The sequence below is a fragment of the Dendrobates tinctorius genome, unplaced genomic scaffold (genome assembly GCF_039654945.1).
Source record: "Dendrobates tinctorius isolate UK_male_01 unplaced genomic scaffold, ASM3965494v1 ptg000143l, whole genome shotgun sequence".
Taxonomy (NCBI): Eukaryota; Metazoa; Chordata; class Amphibia; order Anura; family Dendrobatidae; genus Dendrobates; species Dendrobates tinctorius.
In genome coordinates, this window is record NW_027361810.1 from 8455963 (window position 1) to 8478006 (window position 22044).

The following is a 22044-nucleotide window of genomic DNA, read 5'->3' on the forward strand; positions in this document are numbered from 1 at the left end:
ATAAATGATGTCATTCACACCCGTCATGCAAACCTCGCCCACTTTTCTTGCTACTTGTGAAGTGTTGCAAATAATCCTATTACTCTCTGTATTATAGTGACCTAAAGCCATCAAATTCTTTGAATATAGAGTTCCAATAGTCCGGCATCTGATGGTCTGGAAATTCTTATATTCCCAGATGCGACATTATTAGAACAGCAGGGATTCATTGTTACATTTCCACATTACTAATACACAGCCACAGATAATTAGTTCTTATTAGTTTTATTAATCCTGTTCACATTCGCCATCCTGCCGCTATCTTATTTAATGGTGTCTTCAGATGACGCAGACACTACTTTTCCGTCCACGATCTCGTGCTGGGTCACCGTCACCTTCTGTATAGTGCTTGGTGCTGTGGGGGAGATGCAGAATTAATCACAGTAAGCTTTTCAATTAGTGTGAATATAATGTAAAATTCCACTGGTCTGGGAATCTCTTCTCACAGCTGAGGGTTTGTTACAGTTGTATCCTTTGAGCTACACAATTCAGACTGATACATTGTAACAGACTATCATGACAGGAGATACTTGTGCTTCTGATGTGTTCAGCTCACAGAGGATTGGCCTGATTTGATAAAATTGTTGAACCAGCAGCTGTAACAATGTTCCAATTCATTGACCGCAAGCACTTGTCTTAGGGCCCCGTCACACATAGCGACTCACCAGCGATCCTGACAATCATATGAACTTGTCAGGATCGCTGGTGTGTCGCTACATGATCGCTGGTGAGCTGTCAAACAGGCAGCTTCACCGGCGATCAGCACCAGAGACGACGAGCACGCGCGTCGCTGTGTACCTTAGATACCAGCGTGCTGGTGCAGGGAGCTCGTGTGCAAGGTAAACAGCGGGTTTCTAAGCACCGCGCGGCACTTAGAAACCCGCTGATTACCAGCTCCCTGCACCAGTGCGCTGGTATCTAAGGTACACTGCGGGTTTCTAAGTGACGTGCGGCGCTTAAAACCTGCTGTTTACCTTGGATACGAGCTGGGAGCTTGCTGATCGTTGGTCTCCTGCCTGCCACACGATGCGTGCTGGCCAGCGGGAGACCAACGATCAAAAAAAAAATCCAGGGCTTTCGAGCACGATCGGCGATACCCGACGGGGGGGGGGGGGGGGGGCGGTCGCTGATAGGTGTCACACAGCGATCTGGTGAGATCGCTATTGTTGTGACTCAGCAGCGATCTCGCTGTGTGTGATGGGGGCTTTAGGCCTCTTTTACATGTCAATCTTTTGACGTCAGTTCCAATCCGTGAAAGTGTGAAAAAAGGATCCGTTGCAGTTTGCAAAAAAAACTGATGCACCGGATCTGTTTTTTTAGACGGATCCGTTGCAGCAGCCAGAGTCTGAAATTTATAGGAACAGGTGTCGAGAGAGAGATTTTTTGGTCTGTTCCAGAACGGCTTTTAGGGTTAAATTGCATGAATGGAAAAATCTTCTGAGCATGCTCAGTTGAAAAAAGCGGGTCCGCCGCAGAAAAAAACGTTTACTCCACACGGCGGACACTTAATTTCCAACGGATTTATCAAAAAAATGGATGCAATGATGACCATCCGTCACAATCTGCTGTTAATGTTAGTCTTTGGGGAAAAAAAACATTCCACCAAAAAAAGATCCGTTTTTTTAAAAAAAGGGCGGATTTTGACTGACGTCAAAAGACTGAAGTGTGAAAGAGGCCTTAAAGTGGTCACAATATTGACACAAGCCCTTATTCATTATTGTCTGTGTACTTTTTCTGGTGTAACCATGGTTCTAACAGTGACTGTATTTGATCATTATTTAATTTGCAAATTTTTAAACTTCTCTTTACTTGGTTTTGTCTTTCACCATTTTGTCTACGGTTATCTTTATCCAGATATTTTGGCATAATTCATCATTTGTGACTGTAAAATCTCTAACCATTTTTGTGCAGTGTTACTCCTGTAGTGGAGTCCAAAATCTTTGGCACAGTTAAACTAAAGTGCCATTTTCTGCACTAAAAAGATAAGATCCACAAAAAGTATCTTATTTTTTACAGGAAAGATATACAGTACATCTTTGCACCGTGTTAGCCAGTAGATAGAATATTTAGAATTGAGAGTCCTCAGTGGTTGATACCATCTTTTCAGTTCGCCATTAAAAGGTAACACATTGCAGCTTTCGGTAGTCTCGAAACCACTGAGGACTCTCAATTCTAAATATTCTTATTTTTTTAAAAATTCACTCATCAGTCTTCCTCCAGTTCGACAAATGTGCTGCAGAAAACTGCAATAAAGATCACAAGACAAACACAGAAAAGTCACTAATATTAAAAAGAAATTATGAATTGGAAGCCCAAGAGGGTAAATTTATTAAAACTGTCTTTTGTGCTCATCTAAAACAGAAGCCGCTGGGGAAAGATGCAATAAACTTTTTAAAGGAGCATGTTGTGCTGTGTGCACCTCAGGCTAAAGTCTTAAGAAAATACAAAATACTGTATCCACTGCAAGTCAGAATAAAAGTTGATATTAAGGGGACAGTAGGAGAAAATTAGGGAAGCGAATCCAGGAGAAAAGATTTTAAGTATGGGATCATTGTGGCAATTAAGAGCCTCTCCGGCTACTGTTGTTCTTACTAATTCTCGATTTTCTAATCTGTTCAGAAGTTAAGATTTTCCTTTTTCTTACCTAATATTCACTTACCGCCTTTTGCTGACTCTGGACCGTTCCTGAAACACAAAACCTGAATATTAGTAGAAATAATAAATATATTCCAAGACCTACCTATTTCTTAAATAAAAGCCATTGATCGATCTCCCCCATAGATAAAAATGTAATTGGGGTCAATATGTTGCGGATTTTAGCAACGGATTTGTGCAGATAAAATCCGTGATGTAATAAGATTCCTGCATGTGGATTAGATTTTAGCTCAGCGTGTCAATTTATGTTGCAGATTTTATTCATTTAATTTAAGCAATGGATAAATCTATAGAGAATCCGCATGGTGCTTATGGGAAGTTTATGGCCTATTTTGCTGAAAATCTGCTGTGTATAATAAATTATAAAAATTATTTTTAATATATAAAGTGAGATAAGAGTCTGATTTCTGAGCTCTGATTGCGGCTGTTACTTGTCTGTGGCTCCCTCCAGCAGGGTGCGGTAGGCGTGGATCTCATTCTCCAGCTTGGATTTTAGGTTCAGGAGGGCATCGTAGTCCCTGACTTGCCGCTCGATGTCAGAGCGACAGGCGGCCAGCTCGTCCTGGAGTCGCGTCAGGAGGCGATTCAGCTCCATCAGGCTGGATCCATAGTGATCTTCTGTGTTCTTCAAGACGTGATCTAAAGAGTCCACCTGGGAATGAAGCAAAATGAAGGGGAGGTCACCAAGTGCACAGGGGGCAGATGGCATCTTCTAAACCGAAATGACGAAGGAAGTTCATTTTGAAAAGCGCGTCGGGGCGCGTTCTCAGGCATTCTCCGGCTCATTAGGTATCATTTTATTTCTTGCTCCCATCACCTTCCCCCCTCACATTGTGTGACACTCTTGTAGTGTCTTTTGTTTGTTCACTGCACACACTTTTTTAAACAATTTTTTTCATTGCACTATTGTCTGCACAGCTGCTGTTGTTATTATTCTTTATTATTTTTTGTGTACTGTGTTTACAGAATTTTGGATATTTATTATTCTATGGTGCACTGTATACACAATTCCTTTTGGGGGCTTCATTAATGTTCCATCAATATTTATTTTTATTTTTCTTTTTTCATTTTCCTTCTGAGCCTGTGCCTTATGGGTATACATTTTACCCTATGTTGTAGGATATTATAACCCAATATTACACATTTATTTGGGATGCCTTTTTATTATTCATTTTTTATTTTATTTTATTTAAGTGTACACCCATTTATATATTATAGGTGTTTTTACCCATTCTCACGTGTTGCTGTACACATCATTTCCACTTTGGCACTCTGTCAGTATTATCTTCCACCATACTCATTGGTATTGGGTTCTAAACCGAAATGGCGCAACTTGTATGTGAATTTTATGCCAAAGTGACAAGTAACAACACTTAGAAATCTTAAACTATGTCCACTCTCCTCGGTGCATCCTACATCCCACAATGGAGGGTCCTCCTCACCGTTTTTTGGAGGGTCTGACGTTCCATCTCTAAGGTCTGTAGCTGGCGCCGGAGGTCGGCCGCCTCATTCTTGGCTTGGTCCAGCGCCTTTGTGTTCACGCTTGTCTCCTGGGAAAGGGAATCGAACTGCGGCAAAGATGAAAAACTTTAAGACCATGTTCACACGTTTTGCTGCTTTTTTTATGCTCATTTTAAGCTGTGAGTTACGGTACCAGAAAAAGCTATGACGTTTCTGAAATCAACTGCGCAAACCTTGTTTTCTTTTCCTTCAGGATTTGGAAAACTGCTGCATTTTTGCAAACTGCAGCATGTCACTTTCAGCGTTTTTGCAGCATTTTTTTTTACCCGTAGAAAGCAATGGGTAAGTGTAAAAACGCAGCAAAAATTGCAGGTATCGGGCTTTGGTGCAAAAACCTAAGGAAGTTGCAACATGATTTTTTTTTTTGAGGGAAACTAAAGTTCATCAGCATGCACAAGAGACAACAAGAAGGGCAGCAAAACCGGCTTTTTTGTAAGCAGCTTCTTTACTGGCAAGAGAGCAGGAAAGAAAAAAAAAAAAAAAGTATAGCAAAAATGCAACGTGTGAACATAGCATAAATGTAAACTCATATCCAGATGAGAGCAAAGTTCCAGCAACCACAGCGAGAGTCACAAAGTCACCGAGGCTTCAGAGCACAGCAGAGACCCTGCGATCTCCCCTTCTCTGTGCATCACCCCCTCTTTTTTTGCCGTGCATGCTTAGATTGTAAAACAACAATAAAAAGGGACCCCATTATGAAATCCATCACAACATAATGATTCATAAAGGGAAACCTCAATTGAAAAGGGCTGATAGTCCTCTAAACTCTGGGATATTGGCACATAATTTGCTGAAGGTTCACTAGAAGCCCCTCGCTTCCAGATATGAGAGTGGTCCCAACTCTTAGACCCACACATATACAGCTCAAAGATGAGGCATCAGGATATAATTAAACGTGAACTACCCCTTTGAGAAAAACCTACGTAATATTATACTACATTGTTACAATGACTCCATTTGTGAGTTACAGACTGATACAGATATATACTGGGCAAATTTGATTCAATTTGTATTTTTCTTTTGGTCTTGCCTTGTTTTGATACGCATTCTCCGCATCCGCCCGGTTCTGCTCAGCCATTTTCTCATACTGGCTGCGGATCTGAGCGATGCTTTCGTTCAGGTCTGGCTTTTTTGGTGCGTCCACTTCAACCCTTACATTGTTAGTGGCTATGAGAGCCTGCATGGCCGCCACTTCCTGTAAGATAGAAAAAGGAGGCTGTGACCACCGCTAGATAGCGGAACTAATATCCGTGTCTAATAACTTAAAGCTATAACATGTAAACACTGAAAATATGAAATTGGAACTGCATTACTGCTGTAGAAAACATGTTAACATAGAGCTTGCGCCTAGCTGTCCATATCATCGTAGGCTTATAGCCCGGGAGAGGCAGCATGTTAGGTTAGAGAGGTGCGCCTTGTCGCTGTGGTTGAGCACAAGTAAAATGGCCAATTTGTGCATTAAGTACCTTCATTATTTAACAGGTTTTCTACAGCAACAATGCAATTCCATATATTTAATGTTTACATAAAACGTTTCAGAGTGTAGCTTTAATTTGTTATACAGAGCGGCTCTCTTAGCTTAAACCTGTTCACACTTGGCTTTTTCTGTTTGTCAGCAAAATGTTGACAGATTTCATACGGCAACCAGCAGAATTCTGAATGCAGCTTTGGATGTGATTGGAGTGTAAGAGAAGAGGTACAGTGTACATGAAGCCAAGTGTTTACAAAGTTACTCAACTTCTGTATGTAAACATAAACACGCAGTGTAATCTGTGAGCAAGAAACCGCACACTGCTACATAATGTCAGATGAAAGAAAACCAAACACACAGAACATACAGGGCTGAACCCGGATGAGGAGCACACCCGCTAAATAAATATGACAACTCTGTGCTACAGAAGGTGACGGATTCCTTATCAAGTGACATTACTGAACTGAGATAAATAATAATGATGAAATAGAATCAGAGAAGTAATATATTAGTAACATATTGTAGACAGGGGTAGTTGTTATATTCTTGTACATGGGGGCAGTATTATAGTAGATATATTCTTGTACATGGGGGCAGTATTATAGTAGTTATATTCTTGTACATAGCAGCAGTATTATAGTAGTTATATTCTTGTACATGGGGGCAGTATTATAGTAGTTATATTCTTGTACATAGCAGCAGTATTATAGTAGTTATATTCTTGTACATAGCAGCAGTATTATAGTAGTTATATTCTTGAACATAGGGGCAGTATTATAGTAGTTATATTCTTGTATATAGGGGCAGTATTATAGTAGTTATATTCTTGTACATAGGGGCAGTATTATAGTAGTTATATTCTTGTATATAGGGGCAGTATTATAGTAGTTATATTCTTGTAAATAGGGAGCAGTATTGTAGTAGTTATATTCTTGTACATAGGGACAGTATTATAGTAGTTATATTCTTGTATATAGGGAGCAGTATTATAGTAGTTATATTCTTGTACATAGGGGCAGTATTATAGTAGTTATATTCTTGTATATAGGGGCAGTATTATAGTAGTTATATTCTTGTCCATAGGGGGCAGTATTATAGTAGTTCTATTGTACATAGGAGCAGTATTATATTAGTTATATTCTTGTACATAGGGAGCAGTATTATAGTAGTTATATTCTTGTACATAGGGAGCAGTATTATAGTAGTTATATTCTTGTACATAGGGAGCAGTATTATAGTAGTTATATTCTTGTACATAGGGAGCAGTATTATAGTAGTTATATTCTTGTATATAGGGGCAGTATTACAGTAGTTATATTATTGTACATAGGAGCAGTATTATAGTAGTTATATTCTTGTATATAGGGGCAGTATTATAGTAGTTATATTCTTGTCCATAGGGGGCAGTATTATAGTAGTTCTATTGTACATAGGAGCAGTATTATAGTAGTTATATTCTTGTACATAGGGAGCAGTATTACAGTAGTTATATTCTTGTATATAGGGGCAGTATTATAGTAGTTCTATTGTACATAGGAGCAGTATTATAGTAGTTGTATTCTTGTACATAGGGGCAGTATTATAGTAGCTATATTCTTGTACATAGGGAGCAGTATTATAGTAGTTATATTCTTGTATATAGAGGCAGTAATACAGTAGTTATATTCTTGTATATAGGGGCAGTATTATAGTAGTTATATTCTTGTACATAGGGAGCAGTATTATAGTAGTTATATTCTTGTACATAGGGGGCAGTATTATAATAGTTCTATTGTACATAGGAGCAGTATTATAGTAGTTATATTCTTGTACATAGGGAGCAGTATTATAGTAGTTATATTCTTGTATATAGAGGCAGTATTACAGTAGTTATATTCTTGTATATAGGGGCAGTATTATAGTAGTTATATTCTTGTACATAGATGCAGTATTATAGTAGTTATATTCTTGTACATAGGGGGCAGTATTATAATAGTTCTATTGTACATAGGGGCAGTATTATAGTAGTTATATTCTTGTACATAGGGAGCAGTATTATAGTAGTTATATTCTTGTATATAGAGGCAGTATTACAGTAGTTATATTCTTGTATATAGGGGCAGTATTATAGTAGTTATATTCTTGTACATAGGGAGCAGTATTATAGTAGTTATATTCTTGTACATAGACGCAGTATTATAGTAGTTATATTCTTGTACATAGGGGGCAGTATTATAGTAGTTATATTCTTGTACATAGGAGCAGTATTATAGTAGTTATATTCTTGTATATAGGGCCAGTATTATAGTAGTTATATTCGTCTACATAGGGGCAGTATTATAGTAGTTATATTCTTGTACATAGGAGCAGTATTATAGTAGTTATATTCTTGTACATAGGGGGCAGTATTATAATAGTTCTGTTCATAGGAGCAGTATTATAGTAGTTATATTCTTGTACATAGGGGCAGTATTATAGTAGTTATATTGTACATAGGAGCAGTATTATAGTAGTTATATTCTTGTACATAGGGGCAGTATTATAGTAGTTCTATTCTTGTACATAGGGGCAGTATTATAGTAGTTATATTCTTGTACATAGGGGGCAGTATTATAATAGTTCTATTGTACATAGGAGCAGTATTATAGTAGTTATATTCTTGTATATAGAGGCAGTATTACAGTAGTTATATTCTTGTATATAGGGGCAGTATTATAGTAGTTATATTCTTGTACATAGATGCAGTATTATAGTAGTTATATTCTTGTACATAGGGGGCAGTATTATAATAGTTCTATTGTACATAGGGGCAGTATTATAGTAGTTATATTCTTGTACATAGGGAGCAGTATTATAGTAGTTATATTCTTGTATATAGGGGCAGTATTACAGTAGTTATATTATTGTACATAGGAGCAGTATTATAGTAGTTATATTCTTGTATATAGGGGCAGTATTATAGTAGTTATATTCTTGTCCATAGGGGGCAGTATTATAGTAGTTCTATTGTACATAGGAGCAGTATTATAGTAGTTATATTCTTGTACATAGGGAGCAGTATTACAGTAGTTATATTCTTGTATATAGGGGCAGTATTACAGTAGTTATATTATTGTACATAGGAGCAGTATTATAGTAGTTATATTCTTGTATATAGGGGCAGTATTATAGTAGTTATATTCTTGTCCATAGGGGGCAGTATTATAGTAGTTCTATTGTACATAGGAGCAGTATTATAGTAGTTATATTCTTGTACATAGGGAGCAGTATTACAGTAGTTATATTCTTGTACATAGGGGCAGTATTACAGTAGTTATATTATTGTACATAGGAGCAGTATTATAGTAGTTATATTCTTGTATATAGGGGCAGTATTATAGTAGTTATATTCTTGTCCATAGGGGGCAGTATTATAGTAGTTCTATTGTACATAGGAGCAGTATTATAGTAGTTATATTCTTGTACATAGGGAGCAGTATTACAGTAGTTATATTCTTGTATATAGGGGCAGTATTATAGTAGTTCTATTGTACATAGGAGCAGTATTATAGTAGTTGTATTCTTGTACATAGGGGCAGTATTATAGTAGCTATATTCTTGTACATAGGGAGCAGTATTATAGTAGTTATATTCTTGTATATAGAGGCAGTAATACAGTAGTTATATTCTTGTATATAGGGGCAGTATTATAGTAGTTATATTCTTGTACATAGGGAGCAGTATTATAGTAGTTATATTCTTGTACATAGGGGGCAGTATTATAATAGTTCTATTGTACATAGGAGCAGTATTATAGTAGTTATATTCTTGTACATAGGGAGCAGTATTATAGTAGTTATATTCTTGTATATAGAGGCAGTATTACAGTAGTTATATTCTTGTATATAGGGGCAGTATTATAGTAGTTATATTCTTGTACATAGATGCAGTATTATAGTAGTTATATTCTTGTACATAGGGGGCAGTATTATAATAGTTCTATTGTACATAGGGGCAGTATTATAGTAGTTAAATTCTTGTACATAGGGAGCAGTATTATAGTAGTTATATTCTTGTATATAGAGGCAGTATTACAGTAGTTATATTCTTGTATATAGGGGCAGTATTATAGTAGTTATATTCTTGTACATAGGGAGCAGTATTATAGTAGTTATATTCTTGTACATAGACGCAGTATTATAGTAGTTATATTCTTGTACATAGGGGGCAGTATTATAGTAGTTATATTCTTGTACATAGGAGCAGTATTATAGTAGTTATATTCTTGTATATAGGGCCAGTATTATAGTAGTTATATTCGTCTACATAGGGGCAGTATTATAGTAGTTATATTCTTGTACATAGGAGCAGTATTATAGTAGTTATATTCTTGTACATAGGGGGCAGTATTATAATAGTTCTGTTCATAGGAGCAGTATTATAGTAGTTATATTCTTGTACATAGGGGCAGTATTATAGTAGTTATATTGTACATAGGAGCAGTATTATAGTAGTTATATTCTTGTACATAGGGGCAGTATTATAGTAGTTCTATTCTTGTACATAGGGGCAGTATTATAGTAGTTATATTCTTGTACATAGGGGGCAGTATTATAATAGTTCTATTGTACATAGGAGCAGTATTATAGTAGTTATATTCTTGTACATAGGGGCAGTATTATAATAGTTCTATTGTACATAGGAGCAGTATTATAGTAGTTATATTCTTGTACATAGGGGGCAGTATTATAGTAGTTATATTCTTGTACATAGGAGCAGTATTATAGTGGTTATATTCTTGTATATAGGGCCAGTATTATAGTAGTTATATTCTTGTACATAGGAGCAGTATTATAGTGGTTATATTCTTGTATATAGGGCCAGTATTATAGTAGTTATATTCTTGTACATAGGAGCAGTATTATAGTAGTTATATTCTTGTACATAGGGGCAGTATTATAGTAGTTATATTCTTGTACATAGGGGGCAGTATTATAATAGTTATATTCTTGTACAGAGGGAGCAGTATTATAGTAGTTATATTCTTGTACACAGGGGGCAGTATTATAGTAGTTATATTCCTGTACATAGGGGACAGTATTATACCGTCTTTCCCCGAATATAAGACACCCCCGAATGTAAGACGTACTAGGGGAATAATGGGGGATGCCTAATGTAAGACATCCCCCGTTTATAAGACATAGCGGATCAGCGGTGCCCCGAAAGTAAGACGTTGTGCGGTACCGGTATAATGCATTAGGTTTAACATACCGGTACCGGTGCCTGTGTCCCCCGGGCAGAAGTCAGGGCCTCTCTGATTGGCCCAGCGGCTTCTGTGAGCCCGCCCGCCGGCCGCCGCCCTGACGTCACCGCTCATTGGCCAGTGTCCCCCTGCACGAGGAAGAAGAAGCCTGCCCTGCCCTGTCCCGCACCGCAGAGGAATCGCCATCCGGTAAGCAATGGCTGTGGGATACTGTACCATACCGTAATGGCAAGCTGTGGGATACTGTACAATGGCAGGCTGTGGGATACTGTACAATAATGGCAGGCTGTGGGATACTGTACAATAATGGCAGGCTGTGGGATACTGTACAATGGCAGGCTGTGAGATACCGTACTGTAATGGCAGCAACCCTTCTGTATGGCAGGCTGCTGTGGGATACTGTATGGGACTGTATGGGTGACTGTGATACGGAACCATAAGCAATGCTTATACGCTATATTTTTGCCCCCAGACATGAGTGTTTCCGGTCCAAGTAAAAGGAAGAGCTACTCTGTGGAGTATAAAAAAGCCATGGTTGAAGAATCTTGGGGCAAAAATGTAGTGGAGTTCTGCAAGGAGAAGATGTTGGATCACCGACTGTTCCAAAAATGGCGTGCAGAATACACTAACCTGAGTGAGAAAGCGGAGAGTGGAATGGCTAAAAGGCGTAAGGTTGGATGTGGTCGGCAGCCAATGTATCCCGAGCTGGAAAGCCTGGTGTGTGAGTGGGTTGCTGACAGGAGAGCGAAGACATTGGTGGTGACCAGGGCTCAGATTCAGGAGTATGCCCTTGCTGTGGCACCACAGTTTGACATTACCCCTGAACAATTCAAGGCGTCACAGCACTGGGTGGATAACTTCATGGAACGCAATGACCTGTCTCTGAGAAGATCCACGACCCTCTTTAGGCTGGAAGATGCAGAGATTGTGAAACGTGCATTTGCCTACAAGAAGTTTGTGGATGACACTGACTTCTCCAAATACAATCTTTGCCACATGAGCGCCATGGATGAAACTGCTGTGTTCATGGGCCAAGCAGCTCAAACCACCGTTGATCAACGAGGTGCCTCCTCAGTGTACGTTCCCTCCACCGCTTATGAAAGTGCACGTGTCACCTGCATTTTGGCGATTCGTCTGGATGGCACTAAAGTCACACCTTTGCTGATTTCAAAGGGCAAGAAGGACAAGATAGAGCGGGTTTCTGGTATTTATGTGCTGGAAACGGAAAAAGCCTGGGCCACACAAGCGGTTATAAGGAAGTGGCTTGATTTAATGCTGCCGCTTGTTATGCGAGGGAGCAAAAGAGGGATGCTGATCTGGGATGCAGCCAGCACACACCGGGCTAAAGACATGAAAAACTTCCTTCATGAGCGATGTATCGACCAGATCATGATTCCGGCAGGGATGACGGCTTATCTCCAGACTCTGGATATCGCCATAAACAAGCCCTTCAAGGACAATCTGCGTGCGGAAATCAATGACTACATTGAAAACCGTATGGAGAGGAACGTACGTGGGAACTTTGTTAAGCCAAAACTGCCTGAGATTGTGAACTGGGTGAAGAATTCATGGGATAAGAAGATCAGTGACACCTGCATTGAAAATGCACTGCGAGCTGGCTACCTGGACAAGGCCTGCTCATTTCAGGACAGTGCCATTGCTACCCATGAGAGATATGGGCCAATGATTCAGGCGGAAATGGATTCCCGAGAGTCCCAAGAAAATCCACAGGAACCTCAGAGTGTGGATGTTTACGATGATGTTCCTGAAGATGATGACCTGGTTGTCATCAAATAAATCTTGTTTTATCTTCCAGTATAACTTATTCAGACTGTTCATTGTTACCGTTTTTCATTGTTTTAAATGTTTTACATGTTATACATGGAAATACCGTCATGATACGGTTGTAACAAGACATTCTTGGCACTTTCTTGGGCACTTGGTTTAATAAAACTGTTTTGTGGTGAACACCACACTGTTCAGCTTGTTAATAAATTTTATTTTTTGGTTAAAACAAAAATCGTCATTTTTTTTTTTCTAATATAAGACATACCCCGAAAGTAAGACATAGTGGGACTTTTGGGGGTCAAAAGAATGTAAGACACTGTCTTATATTCGGGGAAACACGGTAGTAGTTATATTCTTGTATATAGGAGCAGTATTATAGTAGTTATATTCTTGTATATAGGGGCAGTATTATAGTAGTTATATTCTTGTACATAGGGGCAGTATTATAGTAGTTATATTCTTGTACATAGGATCAGTATTATAGTAGTTATATTCTTGTACATAGGAGCAGTATTATAGTAGTTATATTCTTGTACATAGGAGCAGTATTATAGTAGTTATATTCTTGTACATAGGAGCAGTATTATAGTAGTTATATTCTTGTACATAGGGAGCAGTATTATAGTAGTTATATTCTTGTACATAGGGAGCAGTATTATAGTAGTTATATTCTTGTACATAGGAGCAGTATTATAGTAGTTATATTCTTGTACATAGGAGCAGTATTATAGTAGTTATATTCTTGTACATAGGAGCAGTATTATAGTAGTTATATTCTTGTACATAGGAGCAGTATTATAGTAGTTATATTCTTGTACATAGGAGCAGTATTATAGTAGTTATATTCTTGTACATAATAATAATAATAAATAATAATAAATTTTATTTTTATAGCGCTGACATATTCCGCAGCACTTTACATTTCAGAGGGGATTTGTACAGACAATAGACATTACAGCATAACAATAATCACATACAGTAGATTATAACAAACAACAAGAGGAGTGAGGGCCCTGCTCGCAAGCTTACAGTCTATGAGGAAAGAGGTAGACACGAAAGGTGGGTGGTAACAGTTGCTCTGATTGTATGGACCAGCCATAATGTTAAGTGTGTAACAGTACAGACACAGAGGGCTAATGGATGCATAAAGCATGTGGGAACATGATGCTGGGAACCTGGTTATGGTAAAACTTTTGGCTCTGCCACACAGGGATAGGTTAGGTTAATGTGTTGAGGCGATAGGCCAGTCTGAATAAATGCGTTTTCAGGACACGCTTAAAATTGTGGGGATTGGGGACTAATCGTATTGACCTGGGAAGTGCATTCCAAAGAATTGGCGCGGCACGTGTAAAGTCTTGGAGACGGGAGTGGGAGGTTCTGACTATTGAGGATACTAACCTCAGGTCATCAGCAGAACGGAGGGCACGGTTAGGGTGGTAGACTGAAACAAGGGAGGAGATGTAGGGTGGTGCTGAGCCATGGAGGGCTTTGTGGGTGAGGGTAATAAGTTTATACTGAATTCTGGAGTGGATGGGTAGCCAGTGTAATGACTGGCACAAGGTAGAGGCATCGGTGTAACGATTGGTGAGGAATATGATCCTGGCTGCAGCATTCAAGACAGATTGGAGAGGGGAGAGTTTGGTAAGAGGGAGACCGATTAGAAGAGAGTTACAATAGTCGAGACGAGAATGAATAAGAGGGGCAGTATTATAGTAGTTATATTCTTGTATATAGGGGCAGTATTATAGTAGTTATATTCTTGTACATAGGAGCAGTATTATAGCAGTTGTACGCTTATACGTAGTCTGTCTACAGCATGCACTCACCTCCTTGTGATCCCTATGTAGATTGGCCAGCTCTTCTCTCAGATTCTCTACCTCAGACTCGAGTTTCATCCTAAGGAAGTTGGTGTCATCTATCATCTTGCGCAGTCCCTGGGTGTCCTTGTGCACTCCATCACAGATGACTTGTTCTGCTTCCAGCCTGCAGGCACCATTATTAATAGCAGTGTGTTGCGGTCACACATATTATTAAGATTACATTCTATGTATAAATGTCATATTTTTGCTTAGTTCAGGAACCTCGTAGCATAAACTCTTTATTGCTGGGAACCCTGCACCATCTAATATGTAACTACTGAGCGCAGTGCAAACTATTAGAAATAACAGATCGCAGGAGTTTCACATTTTGTTACAATTATTTCTTAGACTTCTACTAATTCAATCATTTGAAGATGTCACATATCCGGTCGCTGACGTGAACTCTGGGAATAGTAGTTATGACTAGAGATGAGCGAACTTGTTCGGAAAACGTTGGCCAATCTCAAAGTCGGCACGAACGTAGCACATTCGGATTTTTGTTCAGATTCCAGAGCATTTTCCTCAAAATCAGCAAAATTCGGTAACCGATTGAGTTTCCACTAAGGATATGTGCACATGGTGGTTCTGATTGGGGGTAATGTTACCGACGGTAAGATTGTTATTGATATTGTCGGTCAGAGCGCTGTGGGGTTACGCTGTCAGATGTCAGTGTGACCCCGCAGCTGTGACTGTTACCTGCGATTAAACTGCCGGTCACAGGCGTCAGCTGATGAGCGACTACTACTCTCATCAGCCTATGCCTGCTGGCGCTAATAACAGCAGGAGCAGGCGGCGGTTGATGGGAGTGAAAGGAGGTGGCGGGGACACTCATGTACCTTCTCTCTCCTTAATGCTGTTCATCTGTGTCACATGCGGCACCCTGATGTTTTATTAATGTTTTGCTATTGTGTGCACTGCAATGTATTTGTCATGTACTGTAATGTGATGTATTGTGCTTTACCTTAGGGATAGATTAGTAGGTAGTGCAGGACCATAGGGGGATTAAAATAGAGGGGGCACAGTAGAGATAGAGCATAGGATAGATGTAAGAGTAGTAAGGTATAGGCAGCATAGGGGTTAAGCAGATGGGAGAAGTCACACAGCAGAGCAGGGAGTTATAGGAAAGGCATTCACTGTTTAGAGACAGACGCCTGGGCAGACTGCCCAAGGGCAGGACGTGTGAGCAGAATATTACAGACCTTGGGGATAAAGCTGTTTCAGTAAGGGGCCCCAGGCTGAGAATCATGCAGGTGGTCACCAGCTTATACAGAAACGTTCCAAGGAAGGATCCGAAGCTAACGGCTGGGATTAGGAGGCAGCTGAGTCGACGAGCCCTTTACCCTACAACTCGCAGCTGGACCAGGGAAACAGCAGGAAGCTAGTGGGCCTAGAGCAAGAGTGGGACATAGATTGTCCAAAAGAGGGATAGGAATTGTCCAGGGAAACAGGTGGGACACGGATTGTCCAGGAATATGGTTGAGCTTGCCAGGAAAGGGAAGCTGATGCAGAAGATAGAGTTTATTGGGATGACAGGGAAAGATAAGAAGAGGTCTCTGTGTTTGACTGGTGCTGCCTATGTGATGTCTAGTTAAGTTAAGCTGTTGGAAAAAGACCTCGTCTCTGAAGTGATTTGTGGAGTTCATGAATGCTGAGGCCACATGGCAGCAGCTTAGGGGAATCTGACAGAGCCTGTGAGTGTGCTGTGGTGCATGCTGCACATGCAGTACAAGGGACTTTATTTATCTTTTCATGCATGTACAAGGTGCCGGGGTGCTCCCTGACTGTTGCTTAGTGAACTCGCCCACGACTACCATCCCGTGCCGCCTTGTTACAGGAGTACACATCAGCTGGTGCCTGTGCTCTAACAAAATAAAAATGTTTTTCTTTTTGTTTTTTTTAAAACGGCATTGGTTGCTCTGTATGTTTGATAAACAGCCAAGCAAAATTGTCTGCTGCGGGCTGCATCCGTCAGATGTCAGCTTTATCAAAGGTTGGTTATCAAGAATAGAGGGGTCCCCACGCCGTATTTTTTAAATTATTTAAATAATTAAAAAAACTGCATGGGGTTCCCCCATGTTTTGACAGTCAGTCAAGCTAAAGCAGACAGCTGGGAGCTGGTATTCTCAGGCTGGTGAGTGGCCATGGATATTGGCCCCTCCCAGCCTAAAAACAACAGCCCACAGCTGCCCAGAAAAGGCACATCTATTAGATGTGCCAATTCTGGCACTTTTTGCCTGGCTCTTCCCACTTGCCCTGTAGCGGTGACAAGTGGGGTTCATATTTGTGGGGTTGATGTCACATTTGTATTGTCAGGTGACATCAAGCCCTCAGGTTACTAATGGATAAGACACCTATCCATTACTAATCTTATAGTTGTATGGTAAATAAAGACTAGAGTTGAGCAAATTTAATCGAGTCAGGGCTTAATCGGCAAACTATAGCACTTACCGAATAAGCTGCAGAGGGAACCCGGCTTCCTGGACCACTGAGGCTGATCAGCAGTTTGGCTCCGCAGCTGCATGTGTCGCGGCTGTGTGACAGTTACGACACATGCCGCTGTGGGGCCAAACAGCTGATCAGCCGGAGCGATCCAGGAAGCGGTGTTACCTCTGCAGCTTTTTTGGTAAGCACTATAGCTCTGACCCGATCAAATTCGCTTATCTCTAATAAAGATACAGTCAGAATAAAGTTCTTCATTTGAAATAAAACAAAACACACTGTTACTTTTTTATTTAAAAATAACAAACACAGTTATACTCACCTAGCACCTATTCCTCTGCATCCCTTGTCTCCTGGAATAAAACAAAAATAGAAAACAACCATATCCCTCACCTGTCCAGTAATCTCACCGCTACCACAGTGAGAAAAAGTCTCACAGTGCAGAGGCGAAGTTCACAGGGAGAAAAGCCTCACAGAGAACTCCGGTGAACTCACTTCTGCACCGTAAGACTTTCTCTCAGTGCTAGCGGGGATCTCACTGAGGTCACCACAGATCAGCCCGGCTGGAAATGCAGCCAAAGGGACAGGCGGCAACCTCAATGACATCACCATTAGTCACTGAGGCTGCAGTCTCAGCAGCTCATTCACCAGTGGTTTTCAGCCTAGACAGTAGCATCTTGGCACCATCCAGGTTGAAAGCAATTAATCCCCAGATATGGATTACGGCGTGGGACAGAACGACGGACAGGTGAGGGATGTTGTTTTTTTATTTTTGTTTTATTACAGTAGACGAGGGCTTTGGTGAAATTAGGCTTTAGGTGAGTATAACTGTGTTTGTTATTTTTAAATAAAAAGTAAAACTGTGTTTTCTTTTATTTCAAATAAAGGACTTTGTTCTGGATTTGTCTTTACTTACCATACAACTACAGGAATAGTAATGGATAGGTGTCTTATAGACGCTTCTCCATTACTAAGCCGTGGGCTTGATGTCACCTGACAATACAAAAGTGACATCAACCCTGCAAATATTACCCCACTTGCCACCAGCTACAGGGCAAGTGGAAAGAGTCGGGCAAAGCGCCAGAATTGGCCCATCTAACAGCTGCATCTTTTCTGGGTGGCTGCAGGCTGCCATTTTTAGGCTGGGGCAATATCAATGGCCCTTTAACAGCATGAGAAAAACAGCCCCCAGCTGTCTGCTTTAGCAAGGCTGGTTGTCAAAATTGGGGGGGGACCCCACACTGTTTTGTTTAATTATTTAAATAATTTATAAAATATGCCATTGTGGACCCCTCTATTCTTGATAAGCAGCCTTGCTAACACTGGCAGCTATAGGTTGCAGCTCTCAGTTTTACCTGGCTAGTTATCAAAATTACAGGGGGACTCACGCCGTGTTTTTTTAAATTTATTTATTTATTTATTTAGAGCGCAAGCACTGTCTGATGAATAATTCCATCAGCCGCGCCTGCTCTTGCTGTTATTAGTGGCAGCAGGCATAGGCTGACAGGAGTAGTAGTCCCATCAGTCAATGCCAGTGACAGGAGATAAACTTTATACCTCTGATCACATCTGCGGGCTCACGCTGTCATTTGATAGCATGGGAAACGTAGCTCTCTGACCAGCGGTAATGATTTTACCACCGATTCGAGGCAGTGTTTGCCTCACTGTCATGTCCATGACAGTGTGGCAAACAGTGGATGTTCGGGCCCCCAATTCAATTGAATGGGGATAAGGTAACGGGACCAAACTTTTTTTTTAACTGCTCGACCAAACCCGAACATCCAGGGGGTCGCTCATCTCTAGTTAGGACATTGCTTAGCAGTTACTCACTTCACTTTGAAGTCGTCCGCTGCCAGCCTGGCGTTGTCGATTTGCAGCAGGAGTTTGGCGTTGTCCATATTCAGATCCTCCACCTTCAAGAAGAACCCAGAAAATGAAAATTGAAGCAAGTGATCCTTATTAGACAAGCTATAAAATACTGATGATTGGGGTCTGACATCTGGCGATCCCCCGATCCTATGTGGGGATATCTTTACCCCTAAATGGTGGCATTACATGGACACTGTATAGCGCTATTGTGGCATTTTTGGGTACTGTATACCCTATATTTTTGCACGGTTTGGCACTTTTTTTTTTTTTTTTTTTTTTACCTCTACTGTTTAACTGATATTGAGTGCACAGTATGGGTGTTTGTACTTTAGCACCATATGGCATGGTGTTGTGAGTAAGGTATGGTCATATTTTGGAGCTGCAGGAGGGTATCGCTCGGATGCCGTATGGTTGAATACCTTTGCATTGTATAGCAGTATTATTTAGGCAAAAGTATTTGCAACAATATTGTAGTTTTATGTGAGCACAATCTAGTTATCTGGACTATGACAGTATTGTTTGGGCTTTGTATCATGGTATTTGTCACTTTTATAGCAATATTATTTTCTCACTGTATAGCAGTATTAATTGTGCATGGCACTGTCATTTGGTATGTCTAGGGTACTGTAATGCACTATTATATGAGCACTGTATAGAGGTATTAATGCAAAACTACTATTTGTACAGTATATGGTGAGATCATTTATACCGTACATCATGACATTATTTTGGATCTGCATGATAACATTATTTGGGCGACGGTTGGTGGTATTAATGCACAGTATATGGTGATATTATTTGGACACTGTAGATGTATTAAGCCATTGTCTTACTAGCATTTCTACAGTATGTTGATATATTGTTCTCTATGTGGCAGAGTAATTCACTATATTTTTAGTAATTGTGCAATATCTGGTGATATTACTTATACCATATGTTACTACATTATTTGGGCACTGTATGGCGGAATTAATGCACTCTATTAGTATTTGCACAGTGTATGGTGATGTTACTTATACTGCATATTGTGATATTATCTAGACACTATTTAGCTGCATTAACCCATTATATTACTAGTGTTTCCACAAAATCTGGTGCTATTACTTACACAGTATGTCATTACATTATTTGGGCACTTTATGGCGGTATTAATGCACTGTATTAGTTTTTGAGTGGTGTATGGTGATATTTTGGGGGCTGGTGAATGAAACACAGACAGATTGCTCATATCACCGTTATCCTCACACTAATTACTTCAGTATTTTGCATTTTCTTCTGCTATCAGAGTACAGACAACAGCACATTGTGAGCACAATGACGGCAATGTCTGACCACAGGCAAAACCAGGGATAAATGTGCACAGCAGAAGAACTGGACGAGATCTGATGGGATCCATCAGTGTAGACCCACGGGCAAGAGGATGATGCTTGTGATCATTGCACCGATCGCTATTATGCATCGTGATCTGTTCCTGCATTTACAGAAGCCAATTATCTCTGGGAAAGTAGAATATTAGACAAAGTTTGGACCAGGTAGAGGAGGACCCTGAGCTAGGACAACATATAGGCAGTCTGATAGCTCCTCATGATGCACAATTCCACCTGCTTTGGAGATAGAAGTGGCCCCTGACCTCTTGGGCCCCTGTGCGGCTGCAGAGGTTGCATCCTGATCTCCCATGTTTGTCTGCACGTAATTGGGGAAGTTGCAGTCACATTGTGGGCCCTATGGCCCATGTGAATACAGTCATTTATGGGGTCACCTGCTGATACGCGGCGCTCAGTGATTCGTCGGCATTGGCTGGGATTTGCCACCTTTCGGCTGTCTCCCCCTAATTTTCATGTGGGTCTCACCTGCTTTCGCAGCTGTTGCAGAGGTGCCTGGCAAGTCTCCCAGTCTCGAGGGGTCAGGTTCTTCCTGGCAGATATGTCCTCAATCTCGTCTTGCAGTTTTCGGTTTTCTTCCTCCAGACCCCGGACGCGTTGGAGATATCCGGCGAGACGTTCGTTCAGCCCCTGCATCGCCTCTTGATGGTTGTTCTGCAGCAAAGAGTCCAACCCGGAGCGAAGCGAAGGAAGAGAAGACTCGATGGCCGACTTCATTGATTGGAGATCCAAGCCAGAACGCAATGACTGTAACCTGGAGGGCGACATCCTAAAATCCCCCGATCCCATCTGGCTTGAGGAGCTGCTGCGCCAACTTGGGGCTCCGGAAGACATTTGGAAAGACATGAAGGAGATAGGACGTAGGAGAAAATGGAGTGGGGAAGTCAAGTTAGGGTCCTCCTATAGGGTCCGGGTGCTCAGTGATGGGGTTGTGTGCCTTGGGGAGCTCTGGAGCCGGCAGCCAGGCTGCAGAAGTAGCAGAGCTGGGGCTGTATGGTGACTCGCTGCAGGTGAGACGCGCTGTCAGGACTGATCACAGGTGAGGCAGGTGAGCACATATACAGGGATGTGCAGTCATGTTAATGAAGGGGAGGCGCAGACCGTTGAAGACAACTCCCCGTGAGCTGGAATCTAAGTGCAGCTTCACATTGGTGCAGGGTGACCGGACACTTAACCCATCTGTCCCCATTTCCTAAACTTCCACCCCCTGGTTTCCAGAATATTTGCAAATTCTGTGTCCAGTTTTCGTCTTCTGATTTTATTTTTTTTTACACTTAAGTCGCCTTTAAGGAACAATGAAAAGATCTTCCACCCGCATAAAAGGGTCATCATGGTAGAAAATAAACTAAGGGTCTGTATAACACTCAGGACCTGCTGGATGTGTATGATGGGTCAGTTTTTGCCACCGCTCCTTCCCTTTACTCCGCGAGATGATTTCCTGATTTCTTTTTCCTTTTCCACTTTTTTATTTTATTTCTTCTTTTCCCCTTCTCCTTCCCACTTTATTTAATGTCTGCAAAGTTGTTAGATGGAATATATGCGAGTGTTTTTCCATATCTACAAAAAGACATAACGAGGAAATTCAAAAAATGAGGATTAAGTTACTTCGACTGCTGAGGGGAACTACAAGTCACAGCATGACAACACTTGACTCTGTCTTTCTTTAATGGACCATTTTGGAAATTGCTTTGATATATCTACTTTGGCCCACCCCTTGTTATGTATCTACTCCAACATTGAGGATCAACCAAGAGTTTTGATCAAAAGGAGCAGATGATTTTTTATATACCTCAACTTTAT

At 40.6% G+C, this 22044-nt stretch overlaps 1 protein-coding gene across 2 annotated transcripts; it reads right to left on the minus strand.

Moving 5' to 3' along the window:
• Positions 1 to 248: 248 nt before the first annotated feature.
• LOC141049190 (keratin, type I cytoskeletal 18-like) lies at positions 249 to 21402 on the minus strand. Of its 2 annotated transcripts, none has more exons than XM_073545377.1 (8): positions 20713 to 21402; positions 18824 to 18906; positions 14522 to 14678; positions 5246 to 5410; positions 4137 to 4262; positions 3126 to 3346; positions 2699 to 2724; positions 249 to 394 (listed from the first exon to the last, which is right to left on the minus strand). In XM_073545377.1, the coding sequence occupies exons 1-8, from the start codon at positions 21088 to 21090 to the stop codon at positions 303 to 305; spliced, it is 1248 nt and encodes a 415-aa protein (XP_073401478.1). In that variant the 5' UTR covers positions 21091 to 21402; the 3' UTR covers positions 249 to 302. The 2 variants fall into 2 exon arrangements, with proteins under 2 accessions (XP_073401478.1, XP_073401479.1); XM_073545378.1 differs by having other exon boundaries at positions 2684 to 2724; positions 20713 to 21391.
• Positions 21403 to 22044: the final 642 nt, after the last annotated feature.

Coding starts and splice junctions, on each gene's coding strand:
- LOC141049190 (XM_073545377.1), bottom strand. CDS start 21,090: ATGTCTTTCCAAATGTCTTCCGGAGCCCCAAGTTGGCGCAGCAGCTCC. Junction 4,263..5,245: donor AGAATGCGTATCAAAACAAG/GCAAGACCAAAA, acceptor TCTTTGCCGCAG/TTCGATTCCCTTTCCCAGGA. Junction 3,347..4,136: donor GTCAGACCCTCCAAAAAACG/GTGAGGAGGACC, acceptor CTTCATTCCCAG/GTGGACTCTTTAGATCACGT.